Source organism: Trichoplusia ni, chromosome 4 (genome assembly GCF_003590095.1).
Source record: "Trichoplusia ni isolate ovarian cell line Hi5 chromosome 4, tn1, whole genome shotgun sequence".
Lineage (NCBI taxonomy): Eukaryota > Metazoa > Arthropoda > Insecta > Lepidoptera > Noctuidae > Trichoplusia > Trichoplusia ni.
Window position 1 is genome coordinate 9682761 of NC_039481.1, and position 23035 is coordinate 9705795.

Here is a 23035-nt window from a genome sequence, read left to right on the forward strand (position 1 = left end):
TGTTCTGTTTCCAAATTCATATCTCTACACCTAGAAATCAAAGCCGCAAGCCGCCAATATTCACACAATTAGTCGCCAGTTCTAAACCCGTCATAAATTCCGCACATAACAACAAACATACAAAGAACTAAGAAATAAAACGGTTAATTTGAAGATTGTAATAAGAATGAAGAGAGCCGGCGCCAGCAGACGCCAGGCGGTTCATAAATCACACCGCCTGACTTAGGGACTGTCGACTGCTAACCAATATATTGCAGCCGAAGCTACGGACAGACGGACACTTTTAAACGAATATCAAAGACATAAATACAAAATTATAGACATTTTAGGATTGAACTTGAAATTAGAAAAGATTCTCGACAAATCTAGGGTTTCGAGTAATTATGTCCACAAGATTTGTCATTTTAAAGAGGTTATGTTCCATAATTCAGTGTACATTACTGGAAAGGTAAGTTAAATAAAAAACAAGTCAAACGCAAGATGCAATGGAACGAGCATTAATGTTACATCAATGAGTCATCAACAAGGGTGAATCACCCTACCTGCGCGTACGCAGAGACCCAAAACTGTTATTAGAAAGGGACGGAGAACCTACCACACACCTTTTGTGGACCCCTATGATAAAAACGAAAGAAGTGACAATTTATTTTAGATATTTTTGACACCGGAGTGGCGAGCCTCTAAAAAACCACACCCTAAAAAAGGTTGAACTTTCTTTGTATCGCTCGATGCGTTGTTAAAATATTTTTCAAATAAACGTTATAACTTGGTTAAAGATTCGTTATTCATTAATAACGTACGTCTAGCGTGGTCTTAGCTAACGTTTTACTAGCACTAACTGAAACATAGTAAATGTTACTTATTGCCGCGGACAATGCGTCTTGGGAGGTCTCAGAAGCGCCGCTTGATGATTTCAAAACGTCTGGCTCGAAATTGTTTTACAAAGTTGTACAGAGATGTTTATGAGTATTGGGATATTGAAATATTAGACATGTTACATAGGAAACAATAAACTAGTGAAAGAAGAAGCGAACAAACAGCTTTACTGCTTTGAAGAGGTAGCATTAATTTGTCTACTGAGGAGACTGCCGAGGATAACAATTAATGTAAGAAATAAACTAGCAATACTCACAATAAACTTCATAAAGGTATGAGAATCAGAAATTATGTAAGACTAGTCCACAATATTACCTTAAATACATTTAACCGAAACGTGGAAATACCTCAACCGCACCCTAGATTAAAATCTCCCCAACGCTATTAACACGTTACAAACATCTGACAAATTATCGTTAATCTACTGAATACTAATACAATCTATATCGGATCTAAATTTGAATAAACTCGGCATAAATTCTGTTGCATAAGTAGTTCATATCAGACTGTCCATATAAATTTTATTGAAACGAAGTGAACAGTTAAATAAAAGTTAGAAACTGATCAACGTATAAATGATTCCGAAGAATCTTGAAGTCACAATGAATGTTATCGAAGTATTAACAATTTGAGAAGTCTCCTATAACTCGATGAACGAATAAAAGTTAAAGAACTTGAAGATACTTTGCGCAATTTAAATGAACTTCGTTTTGATACTTTTGAGGACAACAGAAGGTGATATTCGTGTTCATAAAGAAAGTATTGATCAAAGTGATCTCAAATACATTTAAAAATAAAGTAAGAAGTTCTTGATTTGTTCGCAGTATCTGGAATCTTGATAGCTAATGTAATTGGATCGTCAGATATAAGTTTTCTAACTGTATTCGCCCATTAAAATTTTAATGATCATAGTTATCAGCAAAACTTAACCATAATGTACTCTCTTATTCTTCTTATCTTTTCTAACGCGATTTTTGACGATGCTGCAGTTTCACAAATTGTGTAAGAGTATAGAAATCTGCAGCACGACATGTAGTAACCACGGCATCCTACCTGAGCAGACTGTATACCTACTGAACAATAACATCCGAACCACTAACAGATGCAGTTTGCAATATAACGATAATAATAATAATAATAATCGGTGTCGCACCTCTCTACACCCCTAGCCGCTCGCACTGGTGTTGCCCACCTGCTGTCAATCGTGACGGTATTATAGGGGGGCCCATCTAGTGAGCGGCGAGTCACCGCCTGCCTAATTGTTTGCATTACCATGTGGAAAAAGGCAGGTGTCATAGTTCTCCGAATCATTTTAAGGAACTGGTCCACTTAACATGTCTCATTTATATAATAGCCTATTTAGTTTTACATACATATTGCAATAGTTTTGCATCTACTTTGGATTCTTCATCTCTGTTCTCCCATAGAGTGGAGGTGAATTATCCCTAGTAGATGCCCCATCACATTGTATATTAAAGGTCTCAAGAAGGCCTCTGTGCGTTGGACCTGTGTCCCCGTTCAAGCCTTTAAAAAGGACCGGGTCTCTTCTCATGAAGTTAGCCCGTGAATGAAAAGAGATACAAATAATAATAATAAACTTTATTTTCAGACATAACATCCATAGAGTTAAAATTATACACAAGCAGTTACTTACAATACAAATAAAATAAAAACGAGAAGCTTAAAATTAAAATTAAAAAACAAAACACTTACTTTACAATACAATAAAAACGAGAAAATTAAAAAAAAAAACAAAACACTTATTTTACATATCTGAATGACGGTCTGTGAGTCGTCATCCAGTGCCACATGATAGGGCTGTCAACCCTACTGGCCACAGTAGCAACGAGATTGTTGGAGCTGTCGCGCACTCGCCGCATCAGGGACGCTATTCGTGAGCGTATTATACAGTGAAAATCAGGTATACCTGCCTCGGCAAACATCCCTGATGCACTGCAAAAGCGCGGCAGCCCCACCATAACCCGATACGCGTCATTATATTGGACTCGCAGGGCACTGTACGAGCTCTGTGTATAGCGGACCCATAGGGCACACGTGTACAGCGACTGGCAATACGAACGAAACAATGTTTTCTTGACATCCGCTGAACATCGCGCAAACCTACGGGCCAACATATTACACCTAACTGTCAATGCCCTACGCTCCCTCTCAATGTCCATATCATCTGTTAAATTATCGGTGACCCAATGTCCCAGGTATTTAAAACGTGTGACTCTAGACAACTCGACGCCCGCCAGTGTAACTGGCGGCACATCGTCGTAAGTCTTATTTCCGGCCTTGAACACCATGAGTTCACTCTTCACGGCGTTATACCTGAGTCCGTGAGCCACCGCATAATCTTCACAGATTCGGACGAGCCTTCTCATAGCACTGATTGATGGGCTCAGCAGCACCATATCGTCGGCATAACTAATATTGTTGACACACTGCCCGTCGACAGAACATCCAATACTGGCACTGCTGAGCTCACAAATCAGTCGGTTAACATACAGGTTGAAAAGCTTGGGCGAGCTCAACCCACCCTGCCTCACCCCGCATTCCAACCTGTATGGCTCCGATAACACTCCTCCCCACCGAACATAATTGTACTGGATAAGCCCTCCTCCCTTATGTTTAACTTAGCTCAAGTTATGGCGCCTCGCCAACTATTTCTGCCATTATCTGGCGGAATCTTAAATTCTTAATGCTTCGGTTTCAGCAAGAAATGTAATAATATCATCTCTTTTCGTAAAAAGTGTATTTTTTAATAATTGTGTTTTACCTCAAATTGAATACATGAATATTTTAATTTAATTAGTTCTGTTTCTTGTTTAACGTGAGGCGACTTAAAAGATGGTAAGTGGAAATTTCAGGTCGTTTTTACCGACCATAGAGCTTGGTCTTCTAACGTTCTAACCGTTGATTCGCAAGTAACAATTCTACAGCAACATCCACGTGTAAATCAAAAAACTTGATTCCCAAATGTTTTTTACTTTTATAATAAATGCAAAACAGACATTTAGTATTCTATCAATGTTAGTGCTACCTGTTTCCGGAGCGCATTGATGACGAATCAAGCTTTTAAAAATGGCGACTAAGACTTCAAATGAATGACCTAAGCATGACAATCGACAATGGTTGATCAGGTCTTGAATATATTTCGTGTTGCCGCCTTCCGGTGGACACAGTGCACAAGTCAGCAATCAAGTATAATTAAAATAATAATAAGACCTTCTTTAAATATCCCATGAACAAGCTTAGGCATTCTCCATACAGAGGAAGTTTTAACATAGAACATCACGCTAGTTCAATGCGAGAGCACTGGTTAAAAATTGTCATACCCTATTTTTCATAAGTCCAAAGATATACGGGGTTTTAACAACAGCAATATTAGCAGAACTATTGCCGTTGCGGAAGCAAGACACCGCTATCCGTATTGCAGTGAGCCGCGGCGCCGTCCGCTTCCACCATGATAGAGTTCATAGTATTATTGAATTCAATACAACTGTTATTCTAATCTTCTATCAGGCCGCTATCAGTACCAATCATACTCGTGAGACCACGTCTTATCCTATTATTAGAAAGCCTTAAATTGGCAGAGTCATTAGATAGAAAATAATTGCTAATGAACTGGCCTATAGCGAGACAATTGACTTCAATTATCCATGGGAAATGCAAACTTGTATTGATTGAGCATGTCTATGTAATTAGAATGCTTATGTAATGAAACAAGAACTATCTTATCAAATGATTTGCGTGGAAAGGATGTTTGGTGTAATAGAGAAGTGTTGTGAGAAGAGTTTATACTTGAATACCCAGTGACAGTGAATGTATTGGAAACTATGTTTATCGCGTACTTTGTATCTATTTCTGGCATCGACTTTTTTTTGCATTTAGCTAGTTTTAACAGGTATGAAAATTGGTTTGTCTTGACTTTGGCCTACGTAGCTACTGCAGTACGGCCATTTAAACCTCTATATAACCAAATTAAATCAGTATGTAGCTGTTATTTTAGCGATGACTCAAAAATGGGCCGATCCTCATAAATAAGATACCAAACTTGTTATAAATAGCAAATCAAGTACTGCGATAATAACAAGGCTACTACAAAATTTACGCTGAAACGTTCAATAATATTGATACAAGTAGTATCTAATCTTCTTACCATTCAGTCCAGGCGAATATCAACCTTATCAGTAACGTTCAAAGTACGTTTTAGCCTGTATCTGCTCTTGAGTGTATCTTGACCACATAGGCCTATGTAGATCCAATAATTCAGTACTTTATAATGACCTAGAATATCTTTTTACATTATCTATTTGAAGTAAATCGACTGAGGAATGCTTTGATGTTGGCTGAAAGCTACTGTAAAACTATTTGGGTTTATGACTTATCAAATACCTACATTAATATCATTCCATGTTTCTTTTATTTATTTTTAATGTTTGTATTACTGTGGTAATCAGAAATATGTAACTAGATAGGTTTAAAAAAATGGGCTTTAATGCCAATTCTATTAAAGTCGAAAAGCGTAATGTTCATTGCCAAATATGTCGAAAAGTATAGATTTAAAAAACGAAAAGCGGGTCATAATCATTAGACATTCCCATTTATCTTAATATTTGGTGTGACATGTTAGCAAAACACTGGCAAACATAATAACTCGGTTAGAACACAAAGGTCTTATTATAATAAGCCAGACAAATTAAAATTAATATAAATACTTTTGGCCTTACAGAGATCAAGATCATTTACATTCAAATAAAGAACGTACTATTACGATATGTCAGACATACGCATACCATAAGCAATTAGTCATCCGTTGCAATGTTGAATTAAGAATAAAAAAAGGTCTTTGCTTTACTTATGTTTTTTAATTCGTTTATGAATAATGTTTTCGGGAACCGCCATCTTGTAAACAACGCCTACGGTTCACTGAAAGCTTATTCGATACTGAGAAACGTTATCATAACAAATAACCCACCAATGTATAGACTAGAAAATAACAAGGCATACTTACTGCGAACAGGTAAGTATGTACATCAAAGTATGGTATGTACGTCGTTAATTCTTGACGACAATGGGTTCAGTGAGAGACAAATAATATTTCGGCAACGTAGCAATAGGAAGCAACAATCTTGATTTTTATTTTGCTAAACGACTCCCGCACTATATAATGTATAGCTAGATTAGCTAGTGGCGCGGATTGTTTCGCAACCCCAAAAGACACCCAGACTCAGAACATGCATTCATGGGTAACACAAATTCAGTTCAATTAGCTTCTGTTAGTCGTAACAATGACGAGATATTTTATTCAACACAACTTAATTTACTTGTTTGCTTACACGCCCTAAACACTATGTTCTTTGTCATTTACAAAGCAAACAGCAGACCTATTAAAGCCGACAAGCCGCACTCTCGAAGCTCGCGAAAGTACTGCGTTCGGTGCCATAATGTAAATGATTGTATGAGTACGTGAAAAGCAAATTGCCAGTTCATCTCACACTAAACAAACAACAAGTATTCCTTATTCAATTATCTCTAGAAAGTTCCATTTTAAAAGCATCTGTTCCGATAGTAAATCCTTTTAAAGATTCTGAATTCAAAATCGTTGCAGCCAATTTGCGGAGAATTTCTCTTGACAGCTGGCTGGTTTCATATTTAGAACCACTATAAAAATAAATGTTTATAGTTTTCATTCATGAATTTAATTGCCTAGTTCTATTTCCGTTAATGTATTTAATTAAACGACTTGCCTGTTCATAAATCATATTAACAAATTTAATACTTAGAATAAAACGCAGATCGCAACATTTAAGGTTACAATAACAACATAAATTTTCGTGTTATCTGTAGCGCTGTCAGGCGTCTGTTCTTTGTCAACATCGAGACACAATTAAAAGTAACTAGGAGCCTACTTCAAAGAGTTGTCGCTGTTTCGTTTCACGCAGTTATAACTGACCATCCTAAAATAATACTGTTATGTGGGTCAGCCAGTCTAGGCGATATGAGATATTGACGTAGGAAACTCGAAAGGGCGTAAGTTTCGGCTAAAATCAGTCGTATGTTATTCCGGCCTGCCAAAATGCTAGTATTACGTTCGCATTTCGAAATTACTGTTTCACTAATGAAACCTAGTTTCTGGTAAATGCAGGAACTATTTACAGTATTTAGTCTTGATCGAAATGGACGTTTGTATATTTAAATGTTTATTCGATTTTAGTGTCAGCTGTACAGGAAATTATTGGCAAAGATGGGAGATGAGTTTCAGAATTATAGCATTTTAATAAGGCTTGCTTCCTTAACTCGTTAAACAAATAACTTTCAAGAAATTTTATTATTAAAAATGGCCGGCTTATGGTATTGCATTAGAACAAGTTTCGCTGATTAACTTAATAAAAAATAACTGAATAGGAACAAACCTAACGTAGAATTACAATTTTATAAAATTGGTGAGACATAATTAGTATGTATCTATGTATGTAATTTGTCATGGCAATGCGTCGACCTTTCTGCCAGGTTCCAACTTCAAAGTAACAAACAGTAATATATAGATTGATCACATGTCGTCGTGAGAGCAAGTCAGAAACCATCAGACATGGGCTGTCAGCGCTGACAACCACAGACAATATAAGACAGCTATTGAATTAGAACTATGACTTACACCTGACTCATTTATTATAACAGCTACGGTTTAAGTATTTATTAATGAGCCATTTGTCAGAGCTAATGAAACCGTGGGTTGAAATTAGTTTATCGTTTTTTGGACTTCCATTTTCAATCCTGTTCCTTAGTCCATTAAGTTGATTTTTCATTGATCTGATTCCACTTACGTTTTAAACTTATATGTCTGTTTATGAATATTATGTTAACATTCCAATATTACGTGTAGAGGAATTCTTGAGGTTAGTCTGTATTAGCAATAATGAAAGCAACACACTAATCTATATCCTATAGGTACATATTAAGAGAGAGCGATGTTCTACGTGGGGGGTAATTATGGAAACCAAGGAGGCTGATTCTTAAAATTCCTTTCATATCAAGGTTTAAACGTTGAAATGTATAGTACAAGTCTTCAATCTAAGTTGCATCATAACAGCGGCTTTTGAGTTATGAAGCTCTTCGCAGCGATAGTGTGAATCAGTTCTTTTCTGAGAAACACCTACGCACAAGCGTGACCTACAGAGAATTTTTAAGGATTTCTATCTAAATCTTTATGAGAATCAAACTAGGAACAAGTTACGGGATCTAGATTTCACGAATGGACATAAGTTTTTATACCAACGAGAGTTGGATAAAAATATAACAAGTTACAAAAATCCCTAAACGCCAGATACAAATAACATAAAACAGACGGTAAGCGAACGCATTCGAAAATTAACACAGCTATTAAAAAAGCAATTGAATATCGTACAGGAACTAATGCGCACCGCCTCCTAATGTAATTCTCTCACCAAACATTTCTTTTAATCCTAAACGCAGCTGCATAGTTTATTTATACTGGCCACAACCCGTTTCGTTTATCTGTGCGCTTGGGTTGCCAGATATGGAATAAAAATACCTGATGACGTATTCATCAGGGATAATTGAGTGTTAACTAAATACTGGCATTGTATAAACAAATTTTCAAAAAAAGAGCGTCGAAAAAGGAAAATAAATTGTCTACTTATTTGAAAATGGTTGACGTGATTAAAATGTTTTATAAAAAAAACTTGTTTACTTAAATAGTAACAGGTTTTGGTTTTATTATAAAGAGTGATGTTTTGACTCAATTAACTTGATTATGATGACGGCGTTTGATAGATGTTTTCGGAACATCCCTCTTTCAAAAGGAAACCGCAAAGGCGACTGTAATTATTATATCATTACAGAGATATTAAGGTCGCTGTCCTTTACGTTATTTACCAGTATTTTTGCTATACCACACGTTAATTTAATTATTTATTACTAAACTGTTATTATAATCCAATTTTGAAGTTGTGAAATTCACAGAAATCGTGCAGAACTCTTTTGTTTACATTAACGCATTCTTAAACATTCACATTCTTTAACTACCTACTTAATGACGTATAACTTAATCGACACATTTATTAGAATTCGAATTCGCAATTAGGCATTTTGCCGAACCGAATATTGTGAACAAAAACATACGGTAATAATAAAGCCAAAAAACTAACGTGACTTTTTTACCAACATACAAACTTTTTTTACAAAATATTTTGCACCTTACAACAGTCTCACTCACCTGGCAACCCCGCCAGTCTAACATGTAATTTAATTGATACACAGCCCGCATTCCTCGAGCTTTATTGGACTCATTGGAAGGATAAAGGCAATTCCAAAAGAATTTTTATAACTAACAACATTCTGTTACTTAAACGCTTGTTTTACAAATGGTTTATTTTACAATGTTGCCACGCTGTTAGTGCAAAAAGTCTGCGGCATAAATTCGTAATTAGAATATGATTTTTATTTTTTTTTAAATTTTATTCCTTTTTAATACTTAGGTATTTAAGCTTACTTGTTTTATATTTAGCATCGGAGCTTCCAACGAACCATAACAATTAATTATTGATAAAGCATAGTGTTAATTATCAGAAACCGCATAATAGGGGGCGAATCACGGCATTAATCATTATTAATTCTTTATTACTAAGAATTTTCCAAGTTCCCTAAGCTGAGATAACGAGTGCAAAAATAATGTATGACACTTTAATCTTCGTAATATATGGAGTGATAAAGAGTCACATTATGTTCCTTTCATTGATATAAATGTACTTAGTTGTAAATAATATCATTATTAATGTGTTATTCCTTTTTTTAATCAATGACAGAAGTTTCTCACTGTCTTACATTTAATTCTTAATTTTCAAGTTAATGCCCAGTCTTACTAATAACATTCTTGATTCAAACTGACCGATTACTTTCGCTTCGATAATAATCGATTACCATACAAAAATAATATAATTATGTACCTACCTAATGACGTAATCACAGCACTAGCGGTTTCTGTCTAATGTTTATACATAAAGTATGACAAAAGCTTACAATTTGACAAAGTGTTGTAATTCTACACCGTAACATATTTTTACTTGTTGTCTGTGGTGTTCTAATTTCAACTTTATGAGTAAGACAGGTGGGTTTATAATGCGATGTGGGATGTTAGGAAGTAGAATAGCCGGCGCCTTTGACCGACAAGATAATATCTACGCAGAGCAGGTAAGCTTTATTGCTGCTGCCCTCGGCCCGCGCTCACAGGCCGCCAACAAACCTCCTGTGTTGTTTTTCACACGATAAACTGTTCTTGGATATTCTAAGGAATTGTGTCTGGAGCGATTTCGTTCGGAACCGACATTACGAAATTCCGTTTGAAATGAGCTGAAATATTTTTGGGAACATACTTTTTTTATTAATTATATCTAGTGTAACTAAATTGTGTTAAACGAAATAGAAATGGAGTTAAAAAAGTTTTTTTATGACACTTCTTAGCATTCAAAAACCCATATGAACAAGAAAGCAAAATGGTGGAGAAATTGGGTAATAGTATGGTACAGAGCTATTCCGACTACCCGAAAGACGACTTTCATTTGAAACTAAAGCTTCACACCGTGGGCGGTCTATGGACATCCTTAGAAATCTTGATTATTATTACCCTCTCATGCTCTCACGCAATCACTTCATAAGCCAAAGAAACATAACAAACAGTATATAAATCTCGTTTTAAACATAATTTGCAAAGAGGTTTAGTTCAAACGAGTTATACATCGCGATGACACGGCAGACGTTTGTTTGGGTCCGTGAAGGGTCCGTGTGTTATCGACAGATTATCACCTGACACAACAGAGTTGTCTGGTTACTTTTGACGTGACTATTCATTCACTAACCGAGAAATGTATGAGAACTTTATGATAACAGAATACTTGTTCGGAACTGGATTGTCGTTTTGCACACTTACAATTTTTGTTCCGTCTTGGAGATAGAGATCATAGAAGCAAAACACATTTTTTCATGTATGGTATTCAAACATAGTTTAACACCGAGTACCCATTGGTACTGTTTAATACACTTTTTTTATGTTAATTGTGGCATTTGATATTTTAAAGATAACGTAGTGCACAAAGAAGTAACATTTACTTTCCATTCCATTTCAATTTGTGTTTTTTTTATCCTAAAAGGCTCTAACCTCTTTTCCTGCTAGAAGAAAAAATATAAGGCCATTAAAAAGTCGCATACACAGGACATTTCTTTAAATCTCCACCATTTTATTAAAACGCCGCCCCTCTCTCGACGCCAGTGTGAATGACCGCCAACAGTCCTTACTATCAAATGTGCATATCTCACTAAAGCACACTTTGAAATTAAATGGCCAAGATATGCATCCAAGTAGAACTTACAACGACTTCGTAAAGTTATAAAAATAATGAACAAGTACCCAGCTTATTCTTTAAGATTTCTTTAGAGAGAAAAGAGAGTATTGATGTTTAACTAAAGTGTCGGTATCTGTCTGCTAGCGAGTATCGTTAAAGGACTCTAACTTGGACCATATACGGTAGTCTGTCTACAGAAGCCTGTGGCAAGTCATCAAACAGACTCCTTTTGTGCCGAGAGTTTCATTACGGATATTGTCCCGCGTGTTTAATCAAGACTCATTCAACTGTCAAAATGACACAGAGTATATAAACTTGTAGAAGAGATTATTGAGTTTTAGATACACAGTATGACAATATTTGTGTGGTATTAATCGCTTTATAAGAGATCTATGCATTTCACAGCAGATGTCAATGTAATTCACCTCGTATATGGGTATTGTAAGCTCTTCGTACAAGCTGCAATTTTTTCTTGCATTAAAGCAATGACTAGACTGGACATTCCACATTAGGAAATATCTTATCTCGTTTTAAATGGCTGAATTACTTAAAGTATTGTTAGTAAGCAACCCGACACCTCCCTACGTGACATGGCCACCAGATCGAATGGAAAACTAGAGTTTTCAATCGCGAGTCAGGCGCCGGTGAGATGAACCGCATTCCTCAGCCAGTCTTTGTCATGTTAACCAAACAGAAGTCTCATTATTCTGTTATTTTAACTAGCCGTGGAGCGATGCCTTATACGTAAACCGGCCGCCCGTATACATCACTACAATGTACCCCAAGAAGTTTTTTTAACTGCATAACTGGAACGTGTATAGGGAATTTTCAAAGAGCCAGGACGGATTTTATTGAATGTTACGCGGAAGTCGTTAGCTTCTGTGTTGAAAGTGTTTTTTTCAATTCGGTTTAAATACCAACATACGTTTAGATCGCTGATTAAATGTTTAGAGCTAAGAAATATCATAGTTCATAAATATTATTAGTTTTGTGTTAGTGTATGAACAGTCGCAGGTCGATACGACGAGCCGGCGGGCGACCCCTCGCGCTATTGTGTCGGATCGACTAGTTTTTATACGCTAGCTCATCGGCATCGCCCACTCGAGTTTTTGGAATTCCGATAGCGGTCTCCCCGCGGCCGGGGGCCGGTTCATTCATAACCCGGCGTGAAACCTATACCCTCTTTCACTGACTTTTTAAACGTCACATGTGTCAGCCGAACCGGAAACTTAAACGAAAACAAACCTATAATTGTTTTCGTTTACTTGCTTGATTTATTGAAGACCAAAAAACAAACCACCAACGTCGTTGTCTTAATTTAAATTCAACTAAATATTACTTACAATATTGTAAACAAGGTGACTAATTTGTCCATTTGCCTTTGAAATCTCTGTGTGAAAACAAGTTTTATGAGAAGGTTGTCTCAAGAAAATGCCTACTGGCAGTATAAAATAGAAATACTAATTGTAAAATGGTGAGACAATTGTATTCAAAACAATCATTAACCACATGACAACAAGGACATTTCTATAACAATTAAATGGCTGGAGTAATTTTTATTGACTTCGAAATGTTTCATCCATTTCGAGGAAAATAAAATTATAACCACATAAACATGTGTCATCATTCTATTAACAAAATGCTTGTAATAGTAAATCTTTCTAAAGTTTAAACATGATCGTCGATTTATGAAATCCAAGACAACTTTTATAGAGTAGTAAGTCTCGTATAAAAGTTCAGGCTGTTAAGCCGAGTCAGTGGGCTCTAGTGGGCGTTTATCGTAGGTTTTTATGTAGGTCACAGATTAAATAGCAGTTTGAAACTATTAGGAAACTCGCTTACTTGAACTCAAGTTTCATTGTGTAAACTGTAAAGGTACCTACTAAGTAATGTCGAATTAAGTATTGCGCCTCTACCTACGTTAACATGACGCTGGAAAGTGCAAGAGCAAAATTAAATTATCGTATTACGGTAAGCTCAATCGGAAGGCTTGTTGACAAAATTTTAGTACGTATTAAAAAATATGAAGTTTAGTCTCCATTGTTGATTTCTCAAAGAGTTTAAAAGAGAGGCACGGCCTTAGTCTAAATGGCGGCTATAATGATAGCCGTGATCAAATCACTCAATGCGATAGCCATTTATAATAAGAGCTTCTAAAAAATTGTGGTCACATAAAATCCACAATGGTTCTAGATACAGCTTTTAAATCACGCATGTTTCATCGAATCCATTCCAACATTGATATGCTCGATACCTAGGTTTTTAAATGTCAACGCATGATCAAAGCGGACTCGTCACAAATAAGGCCATTATTATGCTAGTCCGCGCGACCGTAAATATATCTGAGCCCACTGCTGTTTACAACAAAAGTGTCTTTAACCGCATAACATAATACAGCGGTCACTCTATCTGTTTTATCTATTTTAGTAGTTTTATTGAAGCTGTCGCAATTTGTGGGGTTTATTATAACAATGCGCAGTGGCGGTGATGTTATGGTGCAAGGGTGATCGTCGACGCTCTCTCACGGCATAATAATTACGGGGCGCGTTAACCACTCGTCGCAGTTTACAGGCCGGCTCGGCGCGCAGCCTGCCGCCCCCCTCCACCCCTCCCGCTCTCCACTGCATGCTCTCCGCCCGCCGGACCGCATTCCGCTCCCATGCGACTGCGTCCTGCATCCTCCTGACTCCAGGACCTCTCCAAAATGTCATGTTTTTATTAATTTCGCCGATACTGACAGAGTTTGCGATTCTTTGACTTTATTGAAGGTTTGTGCTCACTGTTAATAGTTATCGAGGGATAACTAGAAGTAGTTGCATCTTACAAAAAAGTATTATATCATTTTGTATACATTTATCTTTCTTACTGAAACAAGTAGATTGAGGTTTTCATAGTTCGCAAGTTGATTGCGAAAGATTTCGCAATCAACTTGCGAATTCGAACTGAACTCTAAGCGAATTCGAACGCAGAATTCTAAGCTATCTCTTTGACCTTAGCTTTACACTATTTCCACATTTTCACAATCAAACAAATCGTTCAAGAGCTATCTTAATTTAAATAAATTAACTATTGACTTTGTTTGTAATTGAATTAGACTGATGGTAAAAGGTGTCACAGAGCTCAAGTTTTTTACACAACATCTCCGAGGTGTCTATTATCAACATCTATTACAAAATCGGTGTCCATCACAATGTAAAGTCATCTCGGTCGTTTCACACGCTTATTGCCTATTCCATTAACTAAATCAGACGATGACGAATCGACCACTAAATCGAGATTATAATCATTATACGATCTCGCGGGCTTACATTCTTAACGAAGAATCCGTGAAGCGTCGGAATGCACGGAATCGATTCTAACTCGTTTTGTTTTCGCCACGTCATAACTCGATGTTCGATCTCGACCTGCACGAACTCGCCCATTCTCGTATATTGAATCGATATAGTTTTCCAATTTGGTTTAACGGGAGACAATGTAACGCTGTTGATACAACACAATGTGTAAGCGCATTTCCACGCCGTTTCCAAATTGGCGTGATATTCTGCGAAACGAATTGTACTCAATGTTTACAAGCTAAAAGCCTAATACTGGTTCAGTCAATTATAGATTTGTGCATGTGGTTTACACAGTAAGGTCATTCCTAAAGCTCGACAAAATGCGAGGTTTTCAAGAATGAAAAAATCGCAAAAACTCATACTAAGTGGGCCAAAGATGTAGGAAGATAAGAACAAACATAAAAATAAACTAGGCTTTGACTAATTCTCAGTCAGGACAAGTATCGCGACAGTTTGATAAAATTATCACATATAATCTAATCTATTTCATTCATACATTTGTATTTATAAAAAGTTAACATTATTTAAAGGACGAAAGTAAAAAAATAGATGATGGATGCTAAAATCAAGTTGGCTGAATGTAATTGATACTTATGCCGCACAAAATGAATTTGACTGACGTCCATGTGTCATGTCGCGGTCAATATGGCGCGAAAGTTGTTTTGCTTGCTTATAATATTTTTATTGTTTGTTTAAATATTTATTAATAAGTATAATGTCGAATTGGGAAAAAATAAATGAATCACAAATTGGTTAATATTGCGGTTTTATTGCACACACGATTGCAAGACTACAAACAACTCGCTCCGTAGGTGCCAAGGGACTGCGAATTATTCCATTAATACTTACTAGGTTTTTAAATGCATTAAATATTGTAAAGGGAAAAGAACCCTAATTAACCTTAAATAAACACTAATGCAAGTGAGTAATACCGACAAAGAGTATTATTTAAATAATTTATGTAATCTGCGTTTATCGCGAAGTGCCCCGATAGTGCAATTAAGATAAAATCTCAATAATTTATTCGGCAAATCGATCTCTGCATTTGTTATCTGGGGTTTTAGTCAATAACGAATTAGTGGACCTTTGCGTTTAAACAAATATCATATTACACTTTAAAAACTAAATACAAATTACGATTTAGTATGCTTCATGGTGCAAATAACCATGCAGTTGTCCTCATTCCATGGCAGACCAAAGGAACTTTCATGAGAATTTTATGAACTTTAGACATAAGTAGGGTTCCTGCAACACAATGCATTCCGCGTAAAAACAATAGATTTCTTACCGGTTTGTGCTAAGAGCGAAAGATATTGTGCTTCGTGCCGCAAGAAATCAAAGGAACAGCTAACGGGACTTTGATACCAGAAAATATTAAAATTGAATAAAAATCTTGACTCATCAGTGCGAATGGCCATACCAAAGCACAATTCTTGTGGAATCTTCAAATATTTAATTCAATTTAAATAAACGATTGGTTACATCGGGTTTTAAATATCGAATGCACATTTTTTGCGCGTGGTTGTCAGGCCAGTGCCACGATCGGCGCGCCGCGGACCGGTCCGGTGGAACGGCGACAGGTCGGCACCTGCCTTGCGCGTGGAATGTCCGGTCGCAAATTAAAAACCTTTGAGATACTCTTATTTAGTTGCGGACAATGACAATTTTCCGGATTACAGCTAATTACCAAGAGTTTTTATCTTTCACATTAAACATGTATCGCATTTTAATGAGCTCGGAAGCCAATTAAAGAATTGAAACCTTTTTTTACATTGTCGTGCTTTATAGGGTGATTAAGTCACATCTTCAGTAAAAAGGAGAATGTGAGTCTGAGCACTATTCTAATCAATTGAAAATAACTTGCCAATAAAGCATTGGTTTCTCCAAGACTATCGCAAAAAAGAAACAGTTTCACCTTTTATATCATCAGATTTAATTGTTCTGCCAGAGATCTCTCTTCAACCGACACCTCGGTATCGAGTGCTCAGAGTTCATTGACAAGAAATTCCAAAACGAATGAATTATTTATACTTGCAAACATTATTCGAAAAGCAAATAACTCACGAAGGTCAATTTTAACAGCAAATAGTTGCGAACGAAATGGAACTGATTGGAGCTATCGCATCTAATTACTTTTTACTGTAATACTTTTGGTGTTATTCGACTAATGACTGTATTATTATTTTTTAACATTTTTTATGTTGCCCACGTGAACAGTTACCAGTTTTACATTTTTGAATCATCACTTTCCAGCAGCGGCCTTCCTTTTGTTTGTAAAATTAGGGCTGAATTTCTTTTTTTATAAAGTGATCTTGTGTCTCATATTCGCAAAGTATTTTTTTTTGACATTAAGTGGAATTCTTAAGTTTATTTTTGCTTGTTTTTATGACGAACACAGCTGACTTCTAAATGTAACTTGATAAAAAGGGTAAACAATTTGCATTAGCGTAAAACCTAATGTTTTTGTCGATAGCTAAGCAAAGATCAAAGATGATAGAGCTATGACGCAGTTCACAGACTACAATGAAATTCTTTGTAATACATTCTAAAAATATCGGTTAGAAACTGTACCTATGTTTATTCACTAATTCTTAAAATGCAAAAGGCGTTATGCTTTATCCTGATACAGTTTATTTGATAGCCGAATATTTTTTTCAGGAGTTATTCTAAAGCTGTTCACTGGTCTAAGCAAAAATTTTAATAGAGTTATAGGATAAACTGATTTACTACCTTGTATTTAAGATACTTCCTTTTTTGGCTTTGAATACCACATCAATTTCACATTTCTCGTTGAAAATAAAAGTGTGCTACCAGCAGATTCGCGAGAAAATACTATAAAACAAATAATACACCACGTGGTGGGTAATTTCTGCTTGCAGCATTCTGTGAGCTTACGTCATGTACGACCTCCATAGAGTTTCGGTCATGCATAAACACACAGAATTTAACGATCTATAATATTCAATTTATGTTTTCAATATTGGTATTTGATACGATGATCATATTATATAGAAGATATAGCAGCTCGCCAAAATATTTAAGAATAGCTGCACACATTGCATCCAAAAGTTCACAAATTATTAATTTCAGATTTTCCGTTATCCAATAAATCATTTATGAATCAAAAATAAAACGAATACAATAGATAACAGGATAAAAGGAGTACCTCTACAGTCAAACAGACAATTAACAATAATCTGCAAAAAACTTAATACGCGGCATCCTGTTTCCCCTATCCGAGCCTAATTACAGAATAAGAGGTTACGAACGCGACATAAAAGGTCTGACATGGCCTGTGACTGATGGAGCACCATTCAACTTGCTTGATTGAAAGGGTACACTGTGAAAGCCCGAATAATGTCGGCATAATGGGATTTCTTCTTCAGGTATGTGCTAATTCGCCAACGGGGTAGGATTTTTTATGTTTTATTTAACATTGAAACCTGGCAATTGGCATCTACTTGAACATGTTATGTCGAATAATTGTTGAGTTCCACAGTTTTACCTTTGTTGAGTAGCTTAAGTGGAGAAAATGTTTGATGATGTTCGAAATATCATATTCGAACTTTTCTCACTTACAATGACAGAATTAGAACAAAATTGTCACGACGTCAACTTCTAATATAGGGTATCATTTTCCAATTTCATTAATAACTCATAGTTAAACTTTCGTAATGTATTTGACAAGTTATCAAAGAATTCCGTTACCGAAGTTTTCCGGTGAGGCGTTAACTGATAAATTAGTAATCACTTGGACTTTAATCAATGAGGCTGAAGCCAGCTCGTGGGTTGTCGACCTTAAACCCGTGTTTACTCAATGCTCTGTCGGCTTGTCAACCAGTCCACCCACTGAACGTTTTTGTAAGTCATTCCAAACATTCGGTATGACCGAGAGTTCCTCGGTAGCTTTCCAAATATTAGTCGGAATGCTTTTGTTAGAGAACCTCCGAACTTTGACTTTAGGTTTTGGTTTGTATGCTAATATTTTTAGTCACAATGTAGTGGAGTTTCGTCCACTTGTGTGTAATGGTGTGTGGTCTTCAATTCGGCTTCACCATAAAGTTGCTTTTATTGCCGTGCTACTCAATGAAACTTCATAAAGTCTTAATTGTGCAACTCAATCTACACAAATATTAAAAAGTTTAAAACTTTTACAATGTATTTATAAGTAAAAACTCACAAAAGGCTTTCTTAATGGCGACCTAACCACAATATAATTCGCTCATAAATATCCGAAGATTTATATCATCCCACCTAATTGGTTATAAATTACGAAACCTATTGAAAATTATTTTAAAAGGTAAATATTTGATAATTTAAATTTATACCTGTATTACTTAATACGCAGCTTAAGTTTTAATTTGTTCGTGTGGTTGTATTGAGTTCTAAATGTTTACAGTTCATAGACTTTCCCGCAGTCAATGGTCGTTATCTATGACTCCTTTGACAGCTTTGATAGATAGGTTAGTTTAGAAAATAAGTACCTAACCAAACAGGATACCCCAACCCATGATAACGATGTCCATCCTTATGACATTCTGTGCGGCGAAGGTATATTTATTTAAGGAAATCTGAGGCTACTGACCTTAATCTCACCGAGATTCCCGTGTACCCGAGCATTTTATGTTTTTTTTATTCAACATAGGATGAAATAACGTGTTCTGACGTTGACTTTGGGTAATGCAGTTTAATATTTATAACATGCTGATTTATGTTTCGGTGATCAACTCAAACTGGATCTTTGGTATGTAGACTTAGTTGTAGGCGCAAGACTAAAAGAAGACTAAGTAGCTATTAACCACTAAGTCGCAGTAATAAATAACACTTCTCTAGTAATTTTAAACAGCCGCGACGTCACATTAACGCATGCACAGAATCCAAACACAATTTAGACAAATCATAAAAGAATGGTTAGCGACCTTGTTTTAGAATTATTATGTAAATGTGATGTGTATTCAAGGAATCAGAGAGCATACAGGTAGTTGAAATTCTGCCGTTTTGTTATTAAAAAAACGAAAGATGATTTTCGAATGTTTAATAAAATACCTACCTCCTAACTCTGTCCTAAGTTTATTGGATTTTAAATATGATGTATATTCAGACGGCAATCATGTACACATGCCGGTAGTTGTCGCGACGAGTCTCCGTTAGAAGTCCCGGCGATCGAGTATTGCATGCTAAACAACCGGCGCGCTATGCAAAATACTTTGTAGAACCTGATACTGCGCCGGTGCCGGACGATCTATCAGACGGTAAGCCTTATTGGGAAACGTGGCGTCAACCTGCGATCTTAAGACGTACACTATCTTAATAGCTGAACTGGTATCGCCTGATCTTACCGCTTCTATTGAATTACCATTGGCGACGAATTAAATTAGCGTATAAATTATACGCCGTGGCGGATTATGATTAGCTTTAATAAGTTTGCATAGGCTAGTTGCTAGGACCTGAATCGATTGGCTGCACAAACATACCAATTAGCTTTATTAGGCCGGAGTAAGGCTTAGCAGTTTTACGGGTTATGAGTTGGGTGTGGCGCACTGGATCATTAATAATGTATCAGTTTACAGTGACGAATGGGATGGGTTTGACTTCAAAGCTTTCCATGTAGAACCTTTCGCCGGTAAAAGGTGTGCGTGCTGGAAACTCATTAAATTAAACAATGTCTTATTATTTGCGCTCACTGAATATTTACCACAGAGGCCGAGTTGGTCCAATAATAATTATGATTTGGATGTTTGAATCAGTAGCATTTAGTGTTAACGACATTCGTGGGAAGGCACCGCAGTGCTCGTGCCAAATACCGTGTCCGTGACTGTAAATTTTCACGGAATAATTCGTCGGCGATTATTCCGAAGAGTGCAAGCGGAGAACATGCTTTCGAATGCCAAAAAAGGAAGATGTAATGACTGAATGGTGCCGTCGAGCCGGTCGAAGCATAAAACATTTTTGGAAATGTAATCGATGGCTCGATATCGCGCGCCGTCAACTGGAAATTTTATTTCTTAAATTCGATACCATATTTTCCTTTAATCTCGAGAATAATGAAATCCAGTCAGTTGAAATTGAGTTATTTTAATAAAAGCGGCTACTTGAAAAGCCACATTTTAAATAGAGTACAGTGCGTACACTGCGTACACATTTAAATCAATTGACGGTGCTTATCAGATAAAAAGATCATGCAATGTCTTCAAAGACGCTTTGTTAGCATGTCAGATTTAAAGCTTACATAAATCTGTATAAACGTCTGAAAACCATGTCAAATCGTGTTTGAACCTTCCGCGGCGTACTCGCCCACGCTTACTCCGCGTGCCATTACCTGCCTACTTGCAGTCTGTGCTTTTAACTTTAGTTTTCTGGCATGACCATAACTTCTCTACTCAAAAATAAACTTTATACAGGCAGCATAGATGTGAGATTCGAAGAACATTGTGATATGCAGCACCACTTAAAGTTTGCTTCTTTCGCAGAATCGTCTATTTTATAGCATTTATGTGGCAATGTAGGCATTTCACAACTCCGCCTACCGTATCAACTACACCTACGTACTACAAATTGTTTCGGAAGATGTTCGTTTTTGGACTGTTTATGATTTGTTCAAGGTTGGCGGAGACGAAGCGCATTAAAGTCATCAGCGCCGTCCGTTTCATTATTGCTAATAATAGCGTTATTTAACTGGTCACGATTATTCGTTTACATTTAGTATGTGATGATCTTGCAGCTAGGTATAATAAGCGTTGCGAAATGCTTAGGTATTCGGCCAACTATTCATGAGTTTCCAGTTTTAATGATAGGAATACTCCGCATAATGCAGACACGTTTTTATAGGTATTGAATACATACGTGGGTTTCAAAGTCTATTTTTTCTGTATCTTAATTTAATTAGGTAGCCTTTTATGTCCATGTTGTGGCTTCATTAAAACAGCAATGAACATAAACCTAAATGAGTCGACGGCAATAAGAAGTTTCTTGGATTATTGCTTGTATAAAAAACTTGTTGTTTCTCGTCTCGACTTGTTTCTGTTCAGGTAAAAATAATTTTAACGCGAAGGATTTTGTTTCTATTCTTAAAACAAAATAACAATAGCTCCCGTGTTCTTTCTTTTGAGAAATACGTTCAAAAAGGTTAAGTCTATGCAATGACCAACCGAATTTGTGTAAAAATTTGCGTACCTATTGTCTTCACTAATCTTAGTTCAAAAGGTTTAAATTTTTTCAAAGGAATATCTTTTAGCTCGTTCAGAAGTAATAAATAACATTAGTACTGATGATGATAAGCCGTGTCGTTGGTAAGTTGTATTCATTCTACTTTTTTTGCATTTCGAATATGTTTGAAAACGAATAATAACAAGTCTAGAATGCAAAATAGTAGAATGAATACAAAATACACAAACATATTAAATGCTTGTGTTCGTATTTGTTGCCCAAAGTGTGGCGAAGTCGGCTTACGATGGTTCGTATTAATAATTTGTTTATCTGATCATCGTTATGATAACAAAAACCTAGAGATAAAAGTTACGCTTTGTTTGTTATTTACAGTTTGTAGGGTCTTGAGACAAAATATTAGGACAGGTTAATCGCTACATAACTAATATGTAGATGTCAACCTTATTGCTACACTTAGAATTTTAGCTTTATAAAAAAATTAATACACATTCAGATCGGGCAGCTTATTAAGTGGTTAGCCTAGCAGGTGCATGCTTTGTTTTTAAAAGATACTACCCAGTTTATTAAAAAGTCAACATATATACCACCGTATCATGCATTATCATTTATCATTATCACATTCAGCTGTGAAATAGCGCGTGATTCTCACCTGAGTTTGGCTGTGCTTGCAAATCTACCGCCATCAACATTCCATTCTTTTCAAAGATGGTTTTCACATTAGCACAAGTTCCTTCAAAGTCAGCGGCAGAGGCCACGGTTAAGAAACAAGAAGCCAACAGTAAAAACAATATTTGACTCCTCATTCTCAATCCGAAAATCGATTTTTTGTTAGGCGACAGTTTATCACAACAACACTCTCTCACAGCCATGTTCGCGACGAGTGAATTTTTAAGAGTTAAACAAGATACACTTTTACAAACGAATCATAAATAAAGTACAAGTAAATGATTTTCTTTATAAAACTAAAGTTGCGGTACTGCAAACGCCATACGAACGAGCCGCGACGATTCAACTGCGAACCATGGTGGTCGCAGATCGACTGCACTGACCGACTCTGACTGACTGAAGTGAGCCGAAAGCGCAGCGACAGCTTCGCACAACGTGTTATTGCCATATAAATATTTGCATTCTTTAAACGCTTTAAATATTTACAAATTATTTGAGTCATTATTATTTATTATTTATTTTACTTATGATTACGTTAAATAAGCAAGAATTAAAAGATTTTATTTATGTTTCCATAAGTTCCATGATTAACTGGCAACATTTAATAATCATATGGTTATTTAT

General features: G+C 36.1%; 1 protein-coding gene across 1 annotated transcript in view; it reads right to left on the reverse strand.

The window, feature by feature from the left end:
• LOC113493053 (glypican-6) overlaps positions 1–22819 on the reverse strand; it is an 81225-nt gene extending 58406 nt beyond the window's left edge. The window contains exon 1 of the mRNA XM_026870835.1: positions 22395–22819. Coding sequence (XP_026726636.1) covers positions 22395–22614 — 220 coding nt within the window. The 5' untranslated portion in view covers positions 22615–22819. The remainder of the gene's footprint in view (positions 1–22394) is intronic.
• Between the last annotated feature and the right edge of the window lie 216 nt (positions 22820–23035).